General features: G+C 40.1%; 2 protein-coding genes across 5 annotated transcripts in view; one reads left to right on the top strand and one right to left on the bottom strand.

The window, feature by feature from the left end:
- The window catches only part of BRCA2 (BRCA2 DNA repair associated), a 59,471-nt gene extending 54,527 nt beyond the window's left edge, over positions 1-4,944 (bottom strand). For all 4 annotated transcript variants that reach the window (XR_009400031.1, XM_059378014.1, XM_059378016.1 and 1 more), the window contains exons 1-3: positions 4,861-4,944; positions 4,030-4,135; positions 1,543-1,788 (exon numbers count right to left, since the gene is read on the bottom strand). Coding sequence is in view for 3 of the 4 variants with exons in the window: in XM_059378014.1 (XP_059233997.1) it covers positions 1,543-1,788; positions 4,030-4,096 (313 nt within the window). In the remaining variant the exon portion in view is untranslated. The remainder of the gene's footprint in view (positions 1-1,542; positions 1,789-4,029; positions 4,136-4,860) is intronic.
- A 1,820-nt stretch (positions 4,945-6,764) lies between these two features.
- ZAR1L (zygote arrest 1 like) lies at positions 6,765-14,276 on the top strand. The gene is made up of 4 exons (XM_059377465.1): positions 6,765-7,424; positions 8,236-8,328; positions 10,202-10,276; positions 14,133-14,276. Exons 1-4 carry the CDS (start codon positions 6,765-6,767, stop codon positions 14,274-14,276), a joined length of 972 nt encoding a protein of 323 aa, XP_059233448.1.
- The last annotated feature ends 337 nt before the right edge of the window (positions 14,277-14,613 follow it).

Here is a 14,613-nt window from a genome sequence, read left to right as displayed (position 1 = left end):
AGAGCCTGATGTAGGGATTGATCCCAGCACCCTGACATCATGACCTGAGCTGAAATCAAGAGTCTGATTAATGATGCTTAACTGACAGAGCCACCCAGGCGCCCCAGTTATTAGGCTTTCTAAAGCAAAACAAATACTCATTTATTCTATAAAATTTTCAGAGTAGTCACTCTGTATGCCACTTGGTATCCAACAACATACAAGAAAACCTTTGCCCATACCTAAATCCTCTTTGTATATATATATTTTCTAGAACCATGAATTTCTTTTTTCCTAGCATTTGTTCCACTTTCCATTGCTCATGTAAGTTTCCTCCATTAGAAGTTAAATGAGTATGACAGGGAAAACGACCTAAAAGATGAGCATGAGTTAGCTAGATAAAACGAAAGGAAGTAACTAACTCCTGGGTAGAGGTAACAATGCATAAAGAGCCACAGAGCAAGGTAGTTTCAAAAAGAAATTCAGAATGAATGAATGGCAAATTGAGGATGGGTGAGAGGGGGATTATGGCAGCATGAGTCATGAGTTAATGCGAGACCAGATTATAAAGAATCTTGTAAATCATATTAAGGAGTTAAGATATCATCATGAAGGCAAAAGGAGGTAATCAAAGATTTGAGGCAGGAAGTAGCATGATCAAATTTACATGGGATTTTTCTGCTCAACAACCTTTCAAATGGATTCAGTTTTTTAAGTCTGGCAATCAATACCTGGCTCTATGTGCTCTTTTTAGCCTTAGGTTAAGTTTATTGGCCCCTTTTTGACATGCAACACTCCAAACAATCTGAATTACTTAACATTCTCTTAACAACCTACATCATCTGCCTCATGTACATTATTACTCTATGCCATCTTCAAATTTTTGAATCTTACCTATCCTGCAAGGTTTAATTCAAATGAATCACTCCCTAACTCCTCCCAAACCTATTTACAATCTTTCTTCTCAACTCTCATTGTAGTTTTTGTACTTCGCTTTTCACACGTACCAAATTCAATTTTAGACTCTTCTTGGTCTACTGTTAATTCCCCTTATTTGAGAGTCATACTCTAAAGAAAGGGAGAATATGTCACTTCAATAGGTAATAAACATTTGATGACTGACTATTATCTTATTACATGATTGATTGGAATATCTGGCATGTATGTCAAGGAAACAGCTCCCAAGTCAAGACTTTTAAAGAAAATTGATAAAAATAATCTTCCCTGTCCTCTGTGATAACCTACAGGAATAGAATTTATTTAATTAACATCAAAACAAGTCCTACTTTTTTTTGGTAAAGGAAAGACATAATTTAACAAATCTCACTAAACAGGATATATAATGAAAGGAGGGAGGAAAAGCAGCACTTACTAAGTACCCACGTTATTTTACTTAATCAGATATTATGTTCACAATCTCTATTTTCCAGGTGGGGAAAGTGAGCAAAAGATATTGATTTGACCAATATGACACAATTAACAACAGAGCTAGAAGTTTTAACATAGGTTTGTCTGAATTTTTGGCTCATGTTTTTCCCTAGTTTACTGCACCACATTACTTACCTGAGTCTAATCTGTTTCTACCTAATTCTTTTAAAGGAGATTGTTGGTACATTGGCACAATTAGACCTTGCTCTTGGAATATTATTGGAGTTGAAGCCAACTGATGATAAGGTTTCCTTTGTGGTGTTTTAAATAGGTTTGGTTCATAACTGATTTTATATCCAGATTCTTCTGTGGGTTCAGAATTATAGGATGGCGCTTCTAAAGAAAGTTCTTCAAACCAATTAAGACTTCTAGGTCCTAAATCTGTAAGAAAAATACAAATTCCATCTTGGTTTTAATCAGTGACAAGTAAGCTCATGGACTGTAAAAATCATAATAAAGAAAAGGATGCTTGAGATTTTCACTGTAGATTACTTTCATTAAAGCGTATTTATTAAACAAGTCATTAACCTGTTATCCTTTCAGTCTGTAGCAAGATATAACAAGGTTTACAGAAGTTACAAGGTGATTGCTCCTAGCTATATTAGCTAGCTTTTCTAAAGTTTTTTCTCTTATATTGATGATTCAGAGACAAAAGTCATTCATAATTCACAATCAGAATGTATTCCACAGATACAATTTAATTACAATGACAATATAAATGGATGTGATAAATCTACAGGTACAGGAACATGTAGACTCAGAAATAAAATGAAATAAAAAGAGTCCTTGTTAAAGAGAAATGACAAAAACTATATCATAATCTAACCACCGTTAAAGTACTATTTCAATGCGTGGTCTATGGACTATGGCAGGAGATAGGGAGGGGTTGTGGAGAGATCCCCAAGCCAATTTCAGGAGGTCCATGATGTAAAACTATTTTGATAATAATACTAAGGCATTGTTTCTCTTTTTCACAATGCTGACATTTGCGCCACTGCTGAGTAAAACTGATGACATCTTTGCATGAGTCAAGGCAGTGGCAATAAACTTCTATTAATTGTATGCACATCACACACTTGTCAAAAACAAAACCGAAAAGCCAGTCCAACTTAAAATATCATTAATCACGCAGTAAAAATTAGTTTTAGAAAGCCCAACTCTTGAGCACATCTTCTAATATTCTCTGTGATAAAATGGAAAGTGTGCATAAAGCATTTTTTGCATATTTAAGTATGACAGATATCTAAAAAGGCACTTGTGATGAGTTAGGAGCTGAATTAGCACTTTTTTCCATGGAAAGCCATTTTTAGTAGAAAGAACAACTAATAAGTCATTTTGAGTTGGGTGATTTGGTAGACATTTTCTTAAAAATGAAGTAAGTCTGTCACCCAGAAAAAAGTTTGCTGTCAATGATAAAATGGAAGCTTTTATGTTTTTATTTTTTAAAAAATTTTAAAAGTAGTTTCCATGCCCAGTGCAGAGTCCAATGTGGGGCTTGAATTCATGACTCCGGTATTAAGGCCTGAGCTGAAATCAAGAGGTGGACGCTTAACTGAGCCCCCTAGATGCCCCCAAATAGGAGCTTTTAAAAGGGAATTAAAATTTTGTTAAAACTTTATGAGCCTCTGTAAACTTGGCATCTTCCTAATATTAAAAGACTTTTCGGGTGAGATTTTCTTAAAAAGTACCAAATGTACTTTTTATAGCTTAATACAATGTGTCAATACATGGAATATCAGTGTAATTCAGAACACTGACCTTTTCCCAATGATCAGTGCCTGATGTTACAGCATGGATAAACAATTTGTTCAAAGTGCAAGAAAGACTAATAGAATTAAATGTAACAAAGGGAAGGAAAAGATCATGATACGATTTCCAAATCCATACTGCAACTCTTAAAACTAACACTTGTCTAGTTCTGGTATATTATCAAAGATACCCACAGTTAACTGAAGACTATTAAAATACTCCTTTTTTTCAACTACATTGTTGTGGAGGGCTGGCTTTTCTTTATATACTTCTACCAAAACACTATACTGCAACAGATGAAATGCAGAAATTGGTATGAGGATTCAGCTATCTTCTACTAAGCCAGATATTACAGAGAACTGCAAAACTGTAAAACAGAGCCACTCTTTTTGGGAGAAAAGGTATTTTTCATAAAAATGTTCATTTGTGTTAATATGCAATGGATTTTTTATTTTTTAAGTGAATTAACACACATCTTTAAAAATTCTAAGTTTTAATTTCTATTTGGTAGCCTACATAAACAAAACCTCTTTGGGGTCCTCAATCATTTTCAAGAGTGTAAAGAGACTAAAGTTTGACAACTTCTAATATAAAGTAACATTACCAATTGCTAAAAGTTCTGTGCTTTAAAAACAGTACATTCTCCTGCTATCAAGAGGCCAGTACCTTCTTTATCCCCAGGGTTCTATAGTTATCATTTCGTTAACTGTAAATGATCACTTTCTTAACTGGATTTATGACCCCATACGAAACAGTTTACAGGAAAACAAAACGTTAGGTATTGGATTCCTCTAAGCAAGCAAGCGCAGTTACATAGTTTTCTGAAAACATGTTCGCAACATAAATGATCCATGTATATAAACTTTGTAATACCTGCTTCATTGCACCGCGTCTTAAAAATTTCAAAAAAAGTCGGCCTCTCTTTGCATCCAATAGGCATTTTTATCTACAGAATTACTCCAACGCTAGGTAAATAACTCTGCAAAAGACAACACCAAAATACACTTCACAGTGATGCAGTCCTTGTTAACCGACTCTGAAGTAAAAATCAAAAGCAGGTAAACTTGCCTAAAGTTATACTGTTTACTGACTTCAGTCCCATCTTTCCGGACAATAATCAAACTTATTGCGATGATGGGAGCATTCTATATTTGTGCTGTGCAATACAGTGACCACTATCCCCATTAAGCATTTGAAATGCGGCAAGTAGGCCTCAGAACAGAATTCTAAATATTTAATTTTAATTAACTAGTCACGTGTGGTTAGAGGGTGCACAGCCAACGAGGGGTCCTATTAAGAGATAAATAGCTTTTGACAATGTCACATCAGTAAATTTTCGTAATACAGCAATTCCCTGGGGGTTAAGGAAGGCCGATACAGTGTGTCAGGCGCTGGGAAACATCTTCTAAAATTACAATATTCCGTTAAAGTCACTTCATCGTATTTCCAACTAAGGAGATTTCAGAGTGGGACATCTAGGGCAGCTCAGGGGCAAACCCTGGGCGGCGGGCGGCGGGCGGGGCGCAAAGTTGGGAAGCGGAATTCCAGGGAAGGGGCGGGGCTCGCGGCTGGCGGAGACCGTCAGCGGCAGGAGACCGTCAGGGTCTGGAGGCCGCGGCTCCCACCCAGGGAAGGGGAGGCGGTCCCCCACAGCCCCACACCGCGGGAGACAGGCCTGTCGGTCTCCACCCGGCCAACACTAACCGCCTCCGGAGGTGCCGCTCTTTTTGGCCGGAGAAGGCTGACAAAAACGGCGCCGGCACTTCGATCAGAAGGCTGACCCGCTGGCTCCTTTCTGCGACGATCCACGGCTGCGCCGAGCCCCAGCAGCTCCGCCTCCGCCGATCTTATTTCAGACTCTCGCGCCAAAAGCCCGCTCTCTCGACACGTCGCGCGGTGACGCCGTGACGTAACACGCAGCGTGCGTGCGACCCGGAAGTCAGGTTCCGGGAGGGCGGCTGGCGCCTCTGTGTGGCGGAAGCCAAGTCGTTGTTGGCCCACTGGACAGTCGGCCCGGAACCGCGTGAAGAGAGAGCTGGGGTGTTTGTTCTGTTTTCGCGGAGCCTTCGGAGTACAAGGCGTTGCTCCTGCCCGTGACCGCCCATTGTGTATACTCCTCGACTCCTCCCCCTTCTCTCTGCTCCCCCTCACGTTTGGGTGGCAGCCAGGGGACGGCCTGGGGTCTTTGAAAGACCTTTGTTTGCCCTTAGAGAGGACGGTCCCCCCAAGTGGTCCGTGGTTGTAGCTGACTGACTGCCCTGCTGTGTGCTCTCTACAGAGTGGAAAGGGATGAGATTTGAAACCAGAGGACTTAAGTTCTAGCCCGCGTGTTGCTCCTAGGTACCAAGTTTTCAAGCCCTCCAAGCCTGTTTGCCCGCCTCCTTTATAAAAATTGTGAAACCACGTTCACTCTCTACTCTTCCACTCACAACCCTCCGCAGGCTTCTGTAGCATCCTTTACATTCTCGGGGTGGCAATCATCTCGTTCTGTGCCTGTCTTCTCTCCAAGTCGCCCTGGGAGAAGGGCACCTGTCCTCATTCACAGGGTCCGTGACCTGCGCAGCAAGAGCTGTAATTCAGATTTGTTGTATAACCGAGAAAGCTTTCAACTGGTGTGGAGAGAGCTGCTCATAGACCTTGCTGCTTCCAGAAAGCTCTTGAGCAAGTAAACAGCGAAACAACCTTGGATTAGTAAAAGGGTGGGCTCTACGTGGTTATATAGGAGTCATTTTAGTTTGATCATAGTCTTGAGCTTTAAGCAGGAAGCCTTACCAATACAGATACTAAAGCTTGTGATAGTTAACACTTACTGAACACTTAAATCTTACAATCATGTATATTAGTACTGTCAGCTGGGGAAACCAAATCACCTGGTTAAGTAACTTGTCTGGTAACAAGGCCATGGTGTCAATTCAAGTCCCTTTGATTTCAGACACTAAACCCATGGTTAAGTTTGTTTACCCTCTAGATCAAAATAATTGGCTTTTTTTCACCTTTCTTGGGAGAGGGATCCTCCTCACTAGGAGTGAATTAATGAGATCTGTTGGCATGCCCTACAACCCTCTGAAATACATTTTCTCATAATATATAAAACACCCCCCCAATGCTCCTTGCTTCTGTGGTTCTGGGATCTTTACATTCATTAGCTCTCCACAGTATACTTACGTCCTTATGCTCTTCTAGTTTGCTGCTCAGATAAATTATTATTTGTATTTGATTTAGTATATGCTTTAAAACAGGATGTCTAAAATAGTTACTATAGGATACATGAGTGACTTGCTAACGAAAGCATGTGTATGAATAAGAAGTCAGAAATGAAAAACAGCTTTGAAGAAGATTCAGGAACAGTGAATTGAAGAGATAGGGAAGAGCAATTAGGAATCAGGTGGAAATTAGACCTCTGTAGACAGGTAGATTGCCTGTCCTTTAATTAGGATAATAGGCAGCAGCTTCCATCAGGATTTGAAATAAAGGGAGAAACTTGGATCGAACCAACACTAACTTGATCAGGGGAAAAAGAAAGGGGGGGTGGATGAAGGTGGAAGGCAAAACAAGGAGACAAACAAACCCTCTCCAGGGATATTGTGCTGTGCCTGGCCACCAGGCGGATGGAGCGCTTTGTCCGTGTTCCCTATGGCTTGTACCAGGGCTATGGGAATCCAATGCCTTTGGGCCATCCTGGACTCTCTGAACACAAACAGCCTGATTGGAGGCCAAACACCGGTCCCCCCACTTTCCTGGCCAGGCCTAGGTTGCTGGTGCCTGCAAATGCTTCCGACTGCTGCATGGACTCTTACAAGAGGGCGCAGCTTAAGGCTGTTCTCTCCCAGATGAACCCCAGCCTAAGCCTGCGGCTTTACAAGGCCCAAACCAGGGAGGTGGGCGTGCAGGTGAGCCCGCGGGTGGACAAGTCCGTGCAGTGCTCACTGGGGCCTCGCACCTTGCGCAGCCGCTCCCCTTGGGGCAGCAGAGGCCACAAGGCACCCCTGTCAGCCTGGGGAGTCTACTCACCAGTGATAGGTCCCAGGGGCTTGATTCAGCTGCAGAGGGAGGGGGAAGACCAGGAGAGGAAGGCACTTCTGGGTCCTGCTGAGGCCAGCCAGCAGCAGCAGCCACCACCAACGCCAAGGTCGGAAGAGGATGAACAGGAGGAACTTCACCAGAACAATGAGTTGGAGGAGAAAGATGCCTCAAGTCCTCGGGAAAGGAAGAGCAAGCAGGCACAGGGAGTTGGTGGGGAAGATCTGCTCAGGAAACCCAATTTCCAGGTGAATTTTCTCCTCCCTGTCCTCAGTTCTCAGCCAGCCTCATCCTCTCTTCATTTCCATTTCTGGGGCAATATAGCAAGATCTTTCACTTTCTCCCTTTACTTGATGAAGGAGAGATTATTCTGAAAACTGTGCGTTTTACATGTCCTACAGGTTTTTGTAAGTTTTTGGTGAAATTTCACCAAAAATAACTTCTTGGTGGAACTTTTTGCCAACTTTAAGCATGTGAAAACCCAAAGTCTGGAAGCCACTGGTCTTGGGAAAGAGATAAAATGGAGTTTCAAGTCTGTCAAATATATGATCAGTTTCTCGTTTAGGGGAGAATGTGCTGGTGGCATTGTTGAAAGAACATTAGAAAAGTACAGGAGATGGGAACAATAAGGATCCCAGAGTAATCCTTGAGAGATGAGATGCTAAATTAGCCTGGTAGCCTTGAGAACAGCTATGAATGAGGTTAGGAGGCTTTTTGTTTTTGTTTTTGTTTTTTTTTTTAAAGATTTTATTTATTTATTTGACAGAGAGAGATCACAAGCAGGCAGAGAGGCAGGCAGAGAGAGAGGAGGAAGCAGGCTCCCTGCTGAGCAGAGAGCCCGACACGGGACTCGATCCCAGCACCCTGAGATCATGACCTGAGCCGAAGGCAGCGGCTTAACCCACTGAGCCACCCAGGCGCCCTTTGTTTTGTTTTTTATTTCTTTTTTTTTTTTTTTTCGGCTTTTTGCTTTTTTATACAAAGCCATGATGGAAGAGGACCTGGATTTACTGCCCCCACTACCCAAGATTGTAAAAGCTTTTTCTTCCTTATCTGCAGTTTTTGGAACCAAAATATGGCTATTTTCACTGTAAAGATTGTAAGACCAGATGGGAGAGTGCTTACGTGTGGTGCATTTCTGGAACTAATAAGGTAAGTAAAAGTGAGCGGGATGTGGGAGGAGGATGGGGGAGACACAGATGTTATATCGAGGGAGAGTGTTTCCTGATGGAGCCTGACCGTAATGCTGTCTCATTCATTTGGCAGCCTTAGTGTGGGGCCCTTAATAGGTACTCCGTTAATATTTAAATTGAACTGAATTGGACTGTCCACATGAACTACTGAGGCTCTTAAAGCTGGTGTTACATTTGGTTTGGTAGTTCTGTTGAACAAAATTTCAGGTTACTTAAGTGAACTCTTGTCCTTATGTATGGTGAAACTGTCTATAGTCTTAAAATTGGTGTATTTTGAACCTGTTTGGGCCTTAGCTCCTGGAAATTTCCATGGTCTGGCCACAAGGTGGGGCAATACGAGAAATAATCTATTGTGACGGTTAACTTTGGAGAGACTTCTTTAGGCTAAGCAGTTTTTCCCCCTTAATTTGAATTACTTGTCAACATTTTAAGACTGGTGGGGTGCCTGGGTGGCTCAGGTGTTCGGTGTGTGCCTTCGGCTCAGGTCATCATCCTAGAGTCCTAGGATCAAGCCCTGCACTGGGCTCCCTGCCTGGCGGGAAGCCTGCTTCTCTCTCTCCCACTCCGCCTGCTTGTATTCCCATTTTCTCTGTCAAACAAATAAATAAAATATTTTAAAAAAACAAAAAAGAAAACCTATTGAGGTTGGGAAAGATTTCACAATCTGCATTTCCAGATTTCCCTGATAGACTCTGGTCACTATAGACTCTCATTTCAGTGTGACGACAGTAGGCTGGGGCTCAGCAGCTTCTAGCTCCTTACAGTGGGTATGCACACTTCATTTTGCAACAGTCCACATCTGGTCTATTTCATTAACTTGGGTGAGCAGAGCATTTGAGTTTGAGTTCCCTGTGCTTTCACATTTTAGATACTGCTTTTCTGGCTCAAGGTCTGTAGGAGGAGAGGGCAAGAAAGCGTGCGAAAGCCTGAGTGAAAACTTGACTGAGTGAAAACTAGCCGTTTACTAGACCCTGAAGGCAAATGGATTTTTAAAGACTTTATTCATTTATTTGTCAGAGAGAGCTCAAGCACATGCTCCCTCATGCAGGAGGGAGAAGCAGGCTCTCTGTTGAGCAAGGGCCCCAGTGTGGAACTTGAGCCCAGGAACCTGGGATCATGACCTGAGCCGAAGGCAGAGGCTTTAACCCACTGAGCCACCCGGTACCCCCCTAGAACTCATTCTTAAGAAATTTATTCTCCTAGGAGTGACACAGATAAAATGCAATTTGGTGGTAGACACAGTGGCCCCAGTGGCATGGAGGTGTTGCAGAAGTTGCAGAAGTAACACAGGAGGGGCATGGTTACCATTTTGGAGGGAAGGCATCGTGATGGCCATGCAGGATTTCAGAGGATAAATAGGAGTTCAAGTAAGGCAGGGAGAAAATGTGCACAAAAAATGCACAGAGTTGAGAAACAGTAAGTATGGGTGGGTAGCTACAAATAATTTGAAGTTCAGGTGGGAAAATATGAGAAAATGAAATACACTACTCATATACTAGGTCAGAAGGAGAAGGTCAAGGATTCAGCCCACACAATGAATAAAATGATAATAGCTACTTCCCATTGAAGATTTTTACTGTGGTACCTCATGTACATTATTAGGTAGTTGCCAATTAGAGAAAATAAGTGGTAGTATCTTGATTCTACAGGTAAGGAAACTGAGATGCAAAGAGTGAGGAAAAAGTGGCTCATAGCACCAGAAGAGCTTCAGACCTCAGGGCAGAGGGGCAAAAGCTAGGCACAAACTGGGGGAATGGAGTACTTCAATTAAAAACTCAGAGCCTAAGGTACATATAATCTTGTATTTAAAAAATAGACTTGTTTCTCTTTAGGTTTATTTCAAACAACTATGTTGCAAATGCCTAAAGAGTTTTAACCCTTATCGAGTAGAAGCAATCCAATGTCAGGTAAGCATATAGAGCACTTTCATTGTGTCTCTAATGTTGCCATTTTTAAGTAGAAGTTTCTGTGGCAAAATGTTGTGATTTGATAGAATTGTATATTTGCATCAAAGTGTTAAGTTTTCTATACCTCGAATTTTTATATTTTAGAAAAAGATAAATTCTAGATTGGGGGGGGCTGTAGGGAGGGGAGTAAGACTGACTTTTTAAAGTTGCTTTATATGGTGTGTTTTATGTATGGGCTATGTGTTTCTCAAACACCCTGTGTGTAGTTTGGATGTAGCAACTTTTTAAAAGTTTATTTTTGTTCTAGTTAGTTAACATACAGTGTTATATTGGTTTCAGGTGCACAATATAAGGTTTCGACAATCCTATAGGGATGTAGTAACTTAATAGGTTACCAGTGTTAAGCTTTACTATGTACCAAACTTTGGGCTAAGTGTTTTATGTGCATTATCTCCTGTAATCTAAACTTTGAGGTAGGTGTTATCCCCATGTTACAGACCAGAAAGCTAAAGTCCAATAAGAAAATAACTTGCTCAAGTTTACACAAATAATAGAAATTAGAACTATGATCAAGTTTTATGGTTTCTCCAGTGTCTAGGAAGTCCTAGAATTAGATGAGAGCTTGCAGGAAACCTCTTTTTTAAACTTTTCAGGGAAGTATGATGTAGTTGGTTTTTGTAATCAAGCGTTTTTTAAAAAAATCTAAATCCTTCATTTAGTGAAAAACATTTTTGTACTACTTTAAAATATCCGAAAGTAGTCTAATAGTTTATAAATTATTTACCTTTAGATTTTTAGTCTGTTTTAAAATATAAGTCAGGTTTAAATATATTTTTATTATACTACTTTTTTTTTCTTGTGTTCAGTTGAATTGACTTTAAAAAAAAATAAAAAATTCCCCATCTCTATTACCTTGGTAGTTTTCATTGTTTATTATTCTTCTGGTGGTTACCTTAGACAATACAACATGATTCTTTTGAGCTATCAATGTCTACATAAATTGTGAATTTTAGATCTCCTTGACAATGCAATGAACTTAGAACACTCTAACTCCTTATTGCCTCATACTAGATTTTATACTGCCGTTGTATATTTTAATTCTAAACTCTATAAGACATTATTTTATATAGTCATTCATCAGCTTTAGCTACATATGTTTCTTTTCTGTTGTTTAGGTCCTTTCTGTATGTAGGGCCACTTTCCTTTTACCTGAAGACTACATTTTAATATATTTTTTAAAGATTTATTTTAGAGACAGAGTAATGGGAAGGGCAAAGGGAGAGAATCTTTAACCACAAAGCCCAACACGAGGCTTCATCTCAAGATCCTGAGATCATGACCTGAGCCAAAACCAAGAGTCAGATGTTTAACTGAATGAGCCACCCAGGTGCCCCATGTTTTAATATTTACTATAGTGCACGTCTGAAGGTGGCCTGTCCTCTTGGATTTTATTTTATTTTAAAGATTTTATTTATTTATTTGACAGATGGAGATCACAAGTAGGCAGAGAGGCAGGCAGAGAGAGAGGAGGAAGCAGGCTTCCTGCTGAGCATAGAGCCTGATGTGGGGCTTAATCCCAAGACCCTGGGATCATGACCTGAGCCAAAGGCAGAGGCTTTAACCCACTGAGCCACCAAGGTGCCCCTCCTTTTCGATTTTAAAGGATAATTTTGCTGGGTATAGAATTTATAGGTTGGCAGTAATTTCCTTTTTGCCCTTTAAGGGTCTGACCTTCAATGCTTTTGTGAGGTTGGCTATTAGTATTTTGTAGCTCTTTTGAAGTAATATCTCCTGTTCTTTGTCTCCTTCTTAAATCTACTTAACTCTAAGATATTTCTCTCTGTTTTGGTTTTCAATTACAATTATATGCCTAGTGTTGGTTTCTTTGTATTTAACGTATTTGGGATTCATTGTATTTCTTGAATCTGTAGCTTGAAGATTTTTATCTCTTTTGGAAAGTTATCAGCTATTATCTTTTCAATTATTACTTCTTCCCCCATTCTCTCTTCCAGTTACTCATATTAGACCTTTCGCCATCTCCCTTATGCCTTTAATGCTCTTTTCTATATTTCTTATGGTTTTGTCTCTCCTTGCTTCAGTTTGGATATCATCTACTAAACTATCCTTCATTTCTCTCTTTCCTCAGCTATTTCCAACCTGGTATTAAATCCATCTGTTGAGTTTATTTCAGTTATTCTGTCTCTGAGTGCTACAATTTTTATGTGTTGAAAAAATGACTTCCAGATCTCTGCTGAAAATATCAGTCTTGTTTCTTTTGAATATATTAAGTGTAATTATCTTGAGATTTGTATTAGGTGACTCCATTAACTTAATGCCCTATGGTTCTGTTGCTATGCTCTTCATTTTCTGTGGTTCTGTCTCCTCATACACCTCATATGGTTATTTTTGATTGAGTGCTCTCTAATGAATATGAAGAATTATAGTGATAATTTGAAGCCCATGATAGTATCTTCCTCCACAAGAGATTTGTTTGCTCTGGAGAAGATGAGAGACCCCGACAATTTAGATTGCTATTCTCTAAGCTGCTTTGAAGCTGGGCTTCAGCATCTGTGAAAACTGGGTCAGTTCTTGGTTCATCTTTATTCTTAGGTTGTAGCCTCCAGGGTCCCAACACAAAACCTGAACTGCATACCAGGTCTTTTCCATTTGGGCATGTTTAAAATTATCCCTCAGCTTTATCAACTTGTCAAATTTACCTTCAGCTTCCCACTTTCTTTCACCTCTTCCAGAATTGAAAGACCTTTAGAGAGGAAATAGTCCCAAATGTCAGGTTCATCTCCATTTCTGGGTTTCTTTCACTAATGATTCACTAATTCTCCAGTGCCTTCAAATAGTTCCTTTTAAAAGTTATTTTCTTTAGCTCAGCTTTTCTAGTTATCCTAAGTAGGAGGCTTGGTGTAACCTCCTAGTCCACCATTGCCAGAAACAAAAACCTACCTTAGAGTACATACTGATTTTTATTTATTTTTTTATTTGTATAGTAAACACCATGTTTTAGCTATTAGAATTTTCTTATAAGGATGCATTCTTGTCATTGGAAGAGTGGAAGATATAAATGTAGTACAACATTTCATAAATCACATTCAAGACTTTCATTTGCAAAATGAAAATCCTGTTTGCACAATATAAAACGTAAAACTTACTCATTTCTGCATATGACCATTTGCATAAAATAGAACATTGATGATCAATTTTAAAGATTAGTGGATTTGGGAGGGTGGGCAAGGGCAATATACCGGTCTCCATAGGGTATTATTTTTATTTGTCAGTAGGCAGAATGGGGTAATGGTTAAGAATACTCTATATTATAGTAAAGATTAGGCATGTCTGGAGAGGAAAGAGAATTAACTTCCTCTAGAACCTCTTCCCCCTAGTTACGACAACCAAAAGCATCTCCTGACATTGCCAGACGTCTTTTGGTTGGTAAAATACAGCTGGTTGAGAATCACTGCTCTGGTGTTTTCAAGTATTCCAGCCTAGCTAATCAAATCACTTATTATTCACTCACTGCCCCTCAGCCCCACCTGGCTACAGATGTAAAAACCCACTAGTGAGGACATTCTATAAACTCTCCAAAAACCTGTCTCTTACATTAGATCTTCTTACTTGGCTTAGCAGTATTCTCTTAAATACCATCTTTGCTCTTTCCTCTGCAAAATGCATGCCATTTGACAGGATCTGAGTGGTTTTTACAACTTGGCCCTGGACTTCTCATAAGATTCAAAGGGAGATGAAGATGTGAGGGATATGGATGGTGGGGAGAAGTATTTTGATTTGATGATTACATCTGAAACACTAATTATTTAGTGTCCAAATTATTCCTTGTTTTCTAAAGACCTGTTCAAAGTCTCGTTGTTCCTGTTCTCAAAAGAAAAGGCACATTGATCTAAGGAGGCCTCATCGACAGGAACTGTGTGGTCGCTGCAAAGACAAGAGATTCTCCTGTGGCAATACTTACAGCTTTAAATACATCATTTGACAGGCAGTATGAATTGTGCCCACACCCAACTCTCCTTGTTATTTACTGTACTGTTCCTTTTTTGAAGCTTAGCTCTGAGCTGATACTGGAAAATGGATTAGGCTTTTGTACTTTTTGTAGGTTGTATAACAGTTGTACAATGTCAGTAGAATAAAATAAATGCATGTAAAATAGACCGTGAAGATACATTAATTGTGATCACGAGGTAAAAACCTCCATATGGCACTGGGAGATAGTTGACACTGTCACTTTTATAAAGGGAACAATGAAGAGGAACTGTAGTCATTGGGGGACATAGTCCCCCAGTGTAGTCACTGGGGACATAGAGATGATCACG

Source organism: Mustela nigripes, chromosome 15 (assembly GCF_022355385.1).
Source record: "Mustela nigripes isolate SB6536 chromosome 15, MUSNIG.SB6536, whole genome shotgun sequence".
Taxonomy (NCBI): Eukaryota; Metazoa; Chordata; class Mammalia; order Carnivora; family Mustelidae; genus Mustela; species Mustela nigripes.
This window is presented reverse-complemented; position numbering and strand designations above follow the sequence as displayed.

Coding starts and splice junctions, on each gene's coding strand:
- ZAR1L (XM_059377465.1), top strand. CDS start 6,765: ATGGAGCGCTTTGTCCGTGTTCCCTATGGCTTGTACCAGGGCTATGGG. Junction 8,329..10,201: donor GCATTTCTGGAACTAATAAG/GTAAGTAAAAGT, acceptor GTTTCTCTTTAG/GTTTATTTCAAACAACTATG. Junction 10,277..14,132: donor TAGAAGCAATCCAATGTCAG/GTAAGCATATAG, acceptor TGTTTTCTAAAG/ACCTGTTCAAAGTCTCGTTG.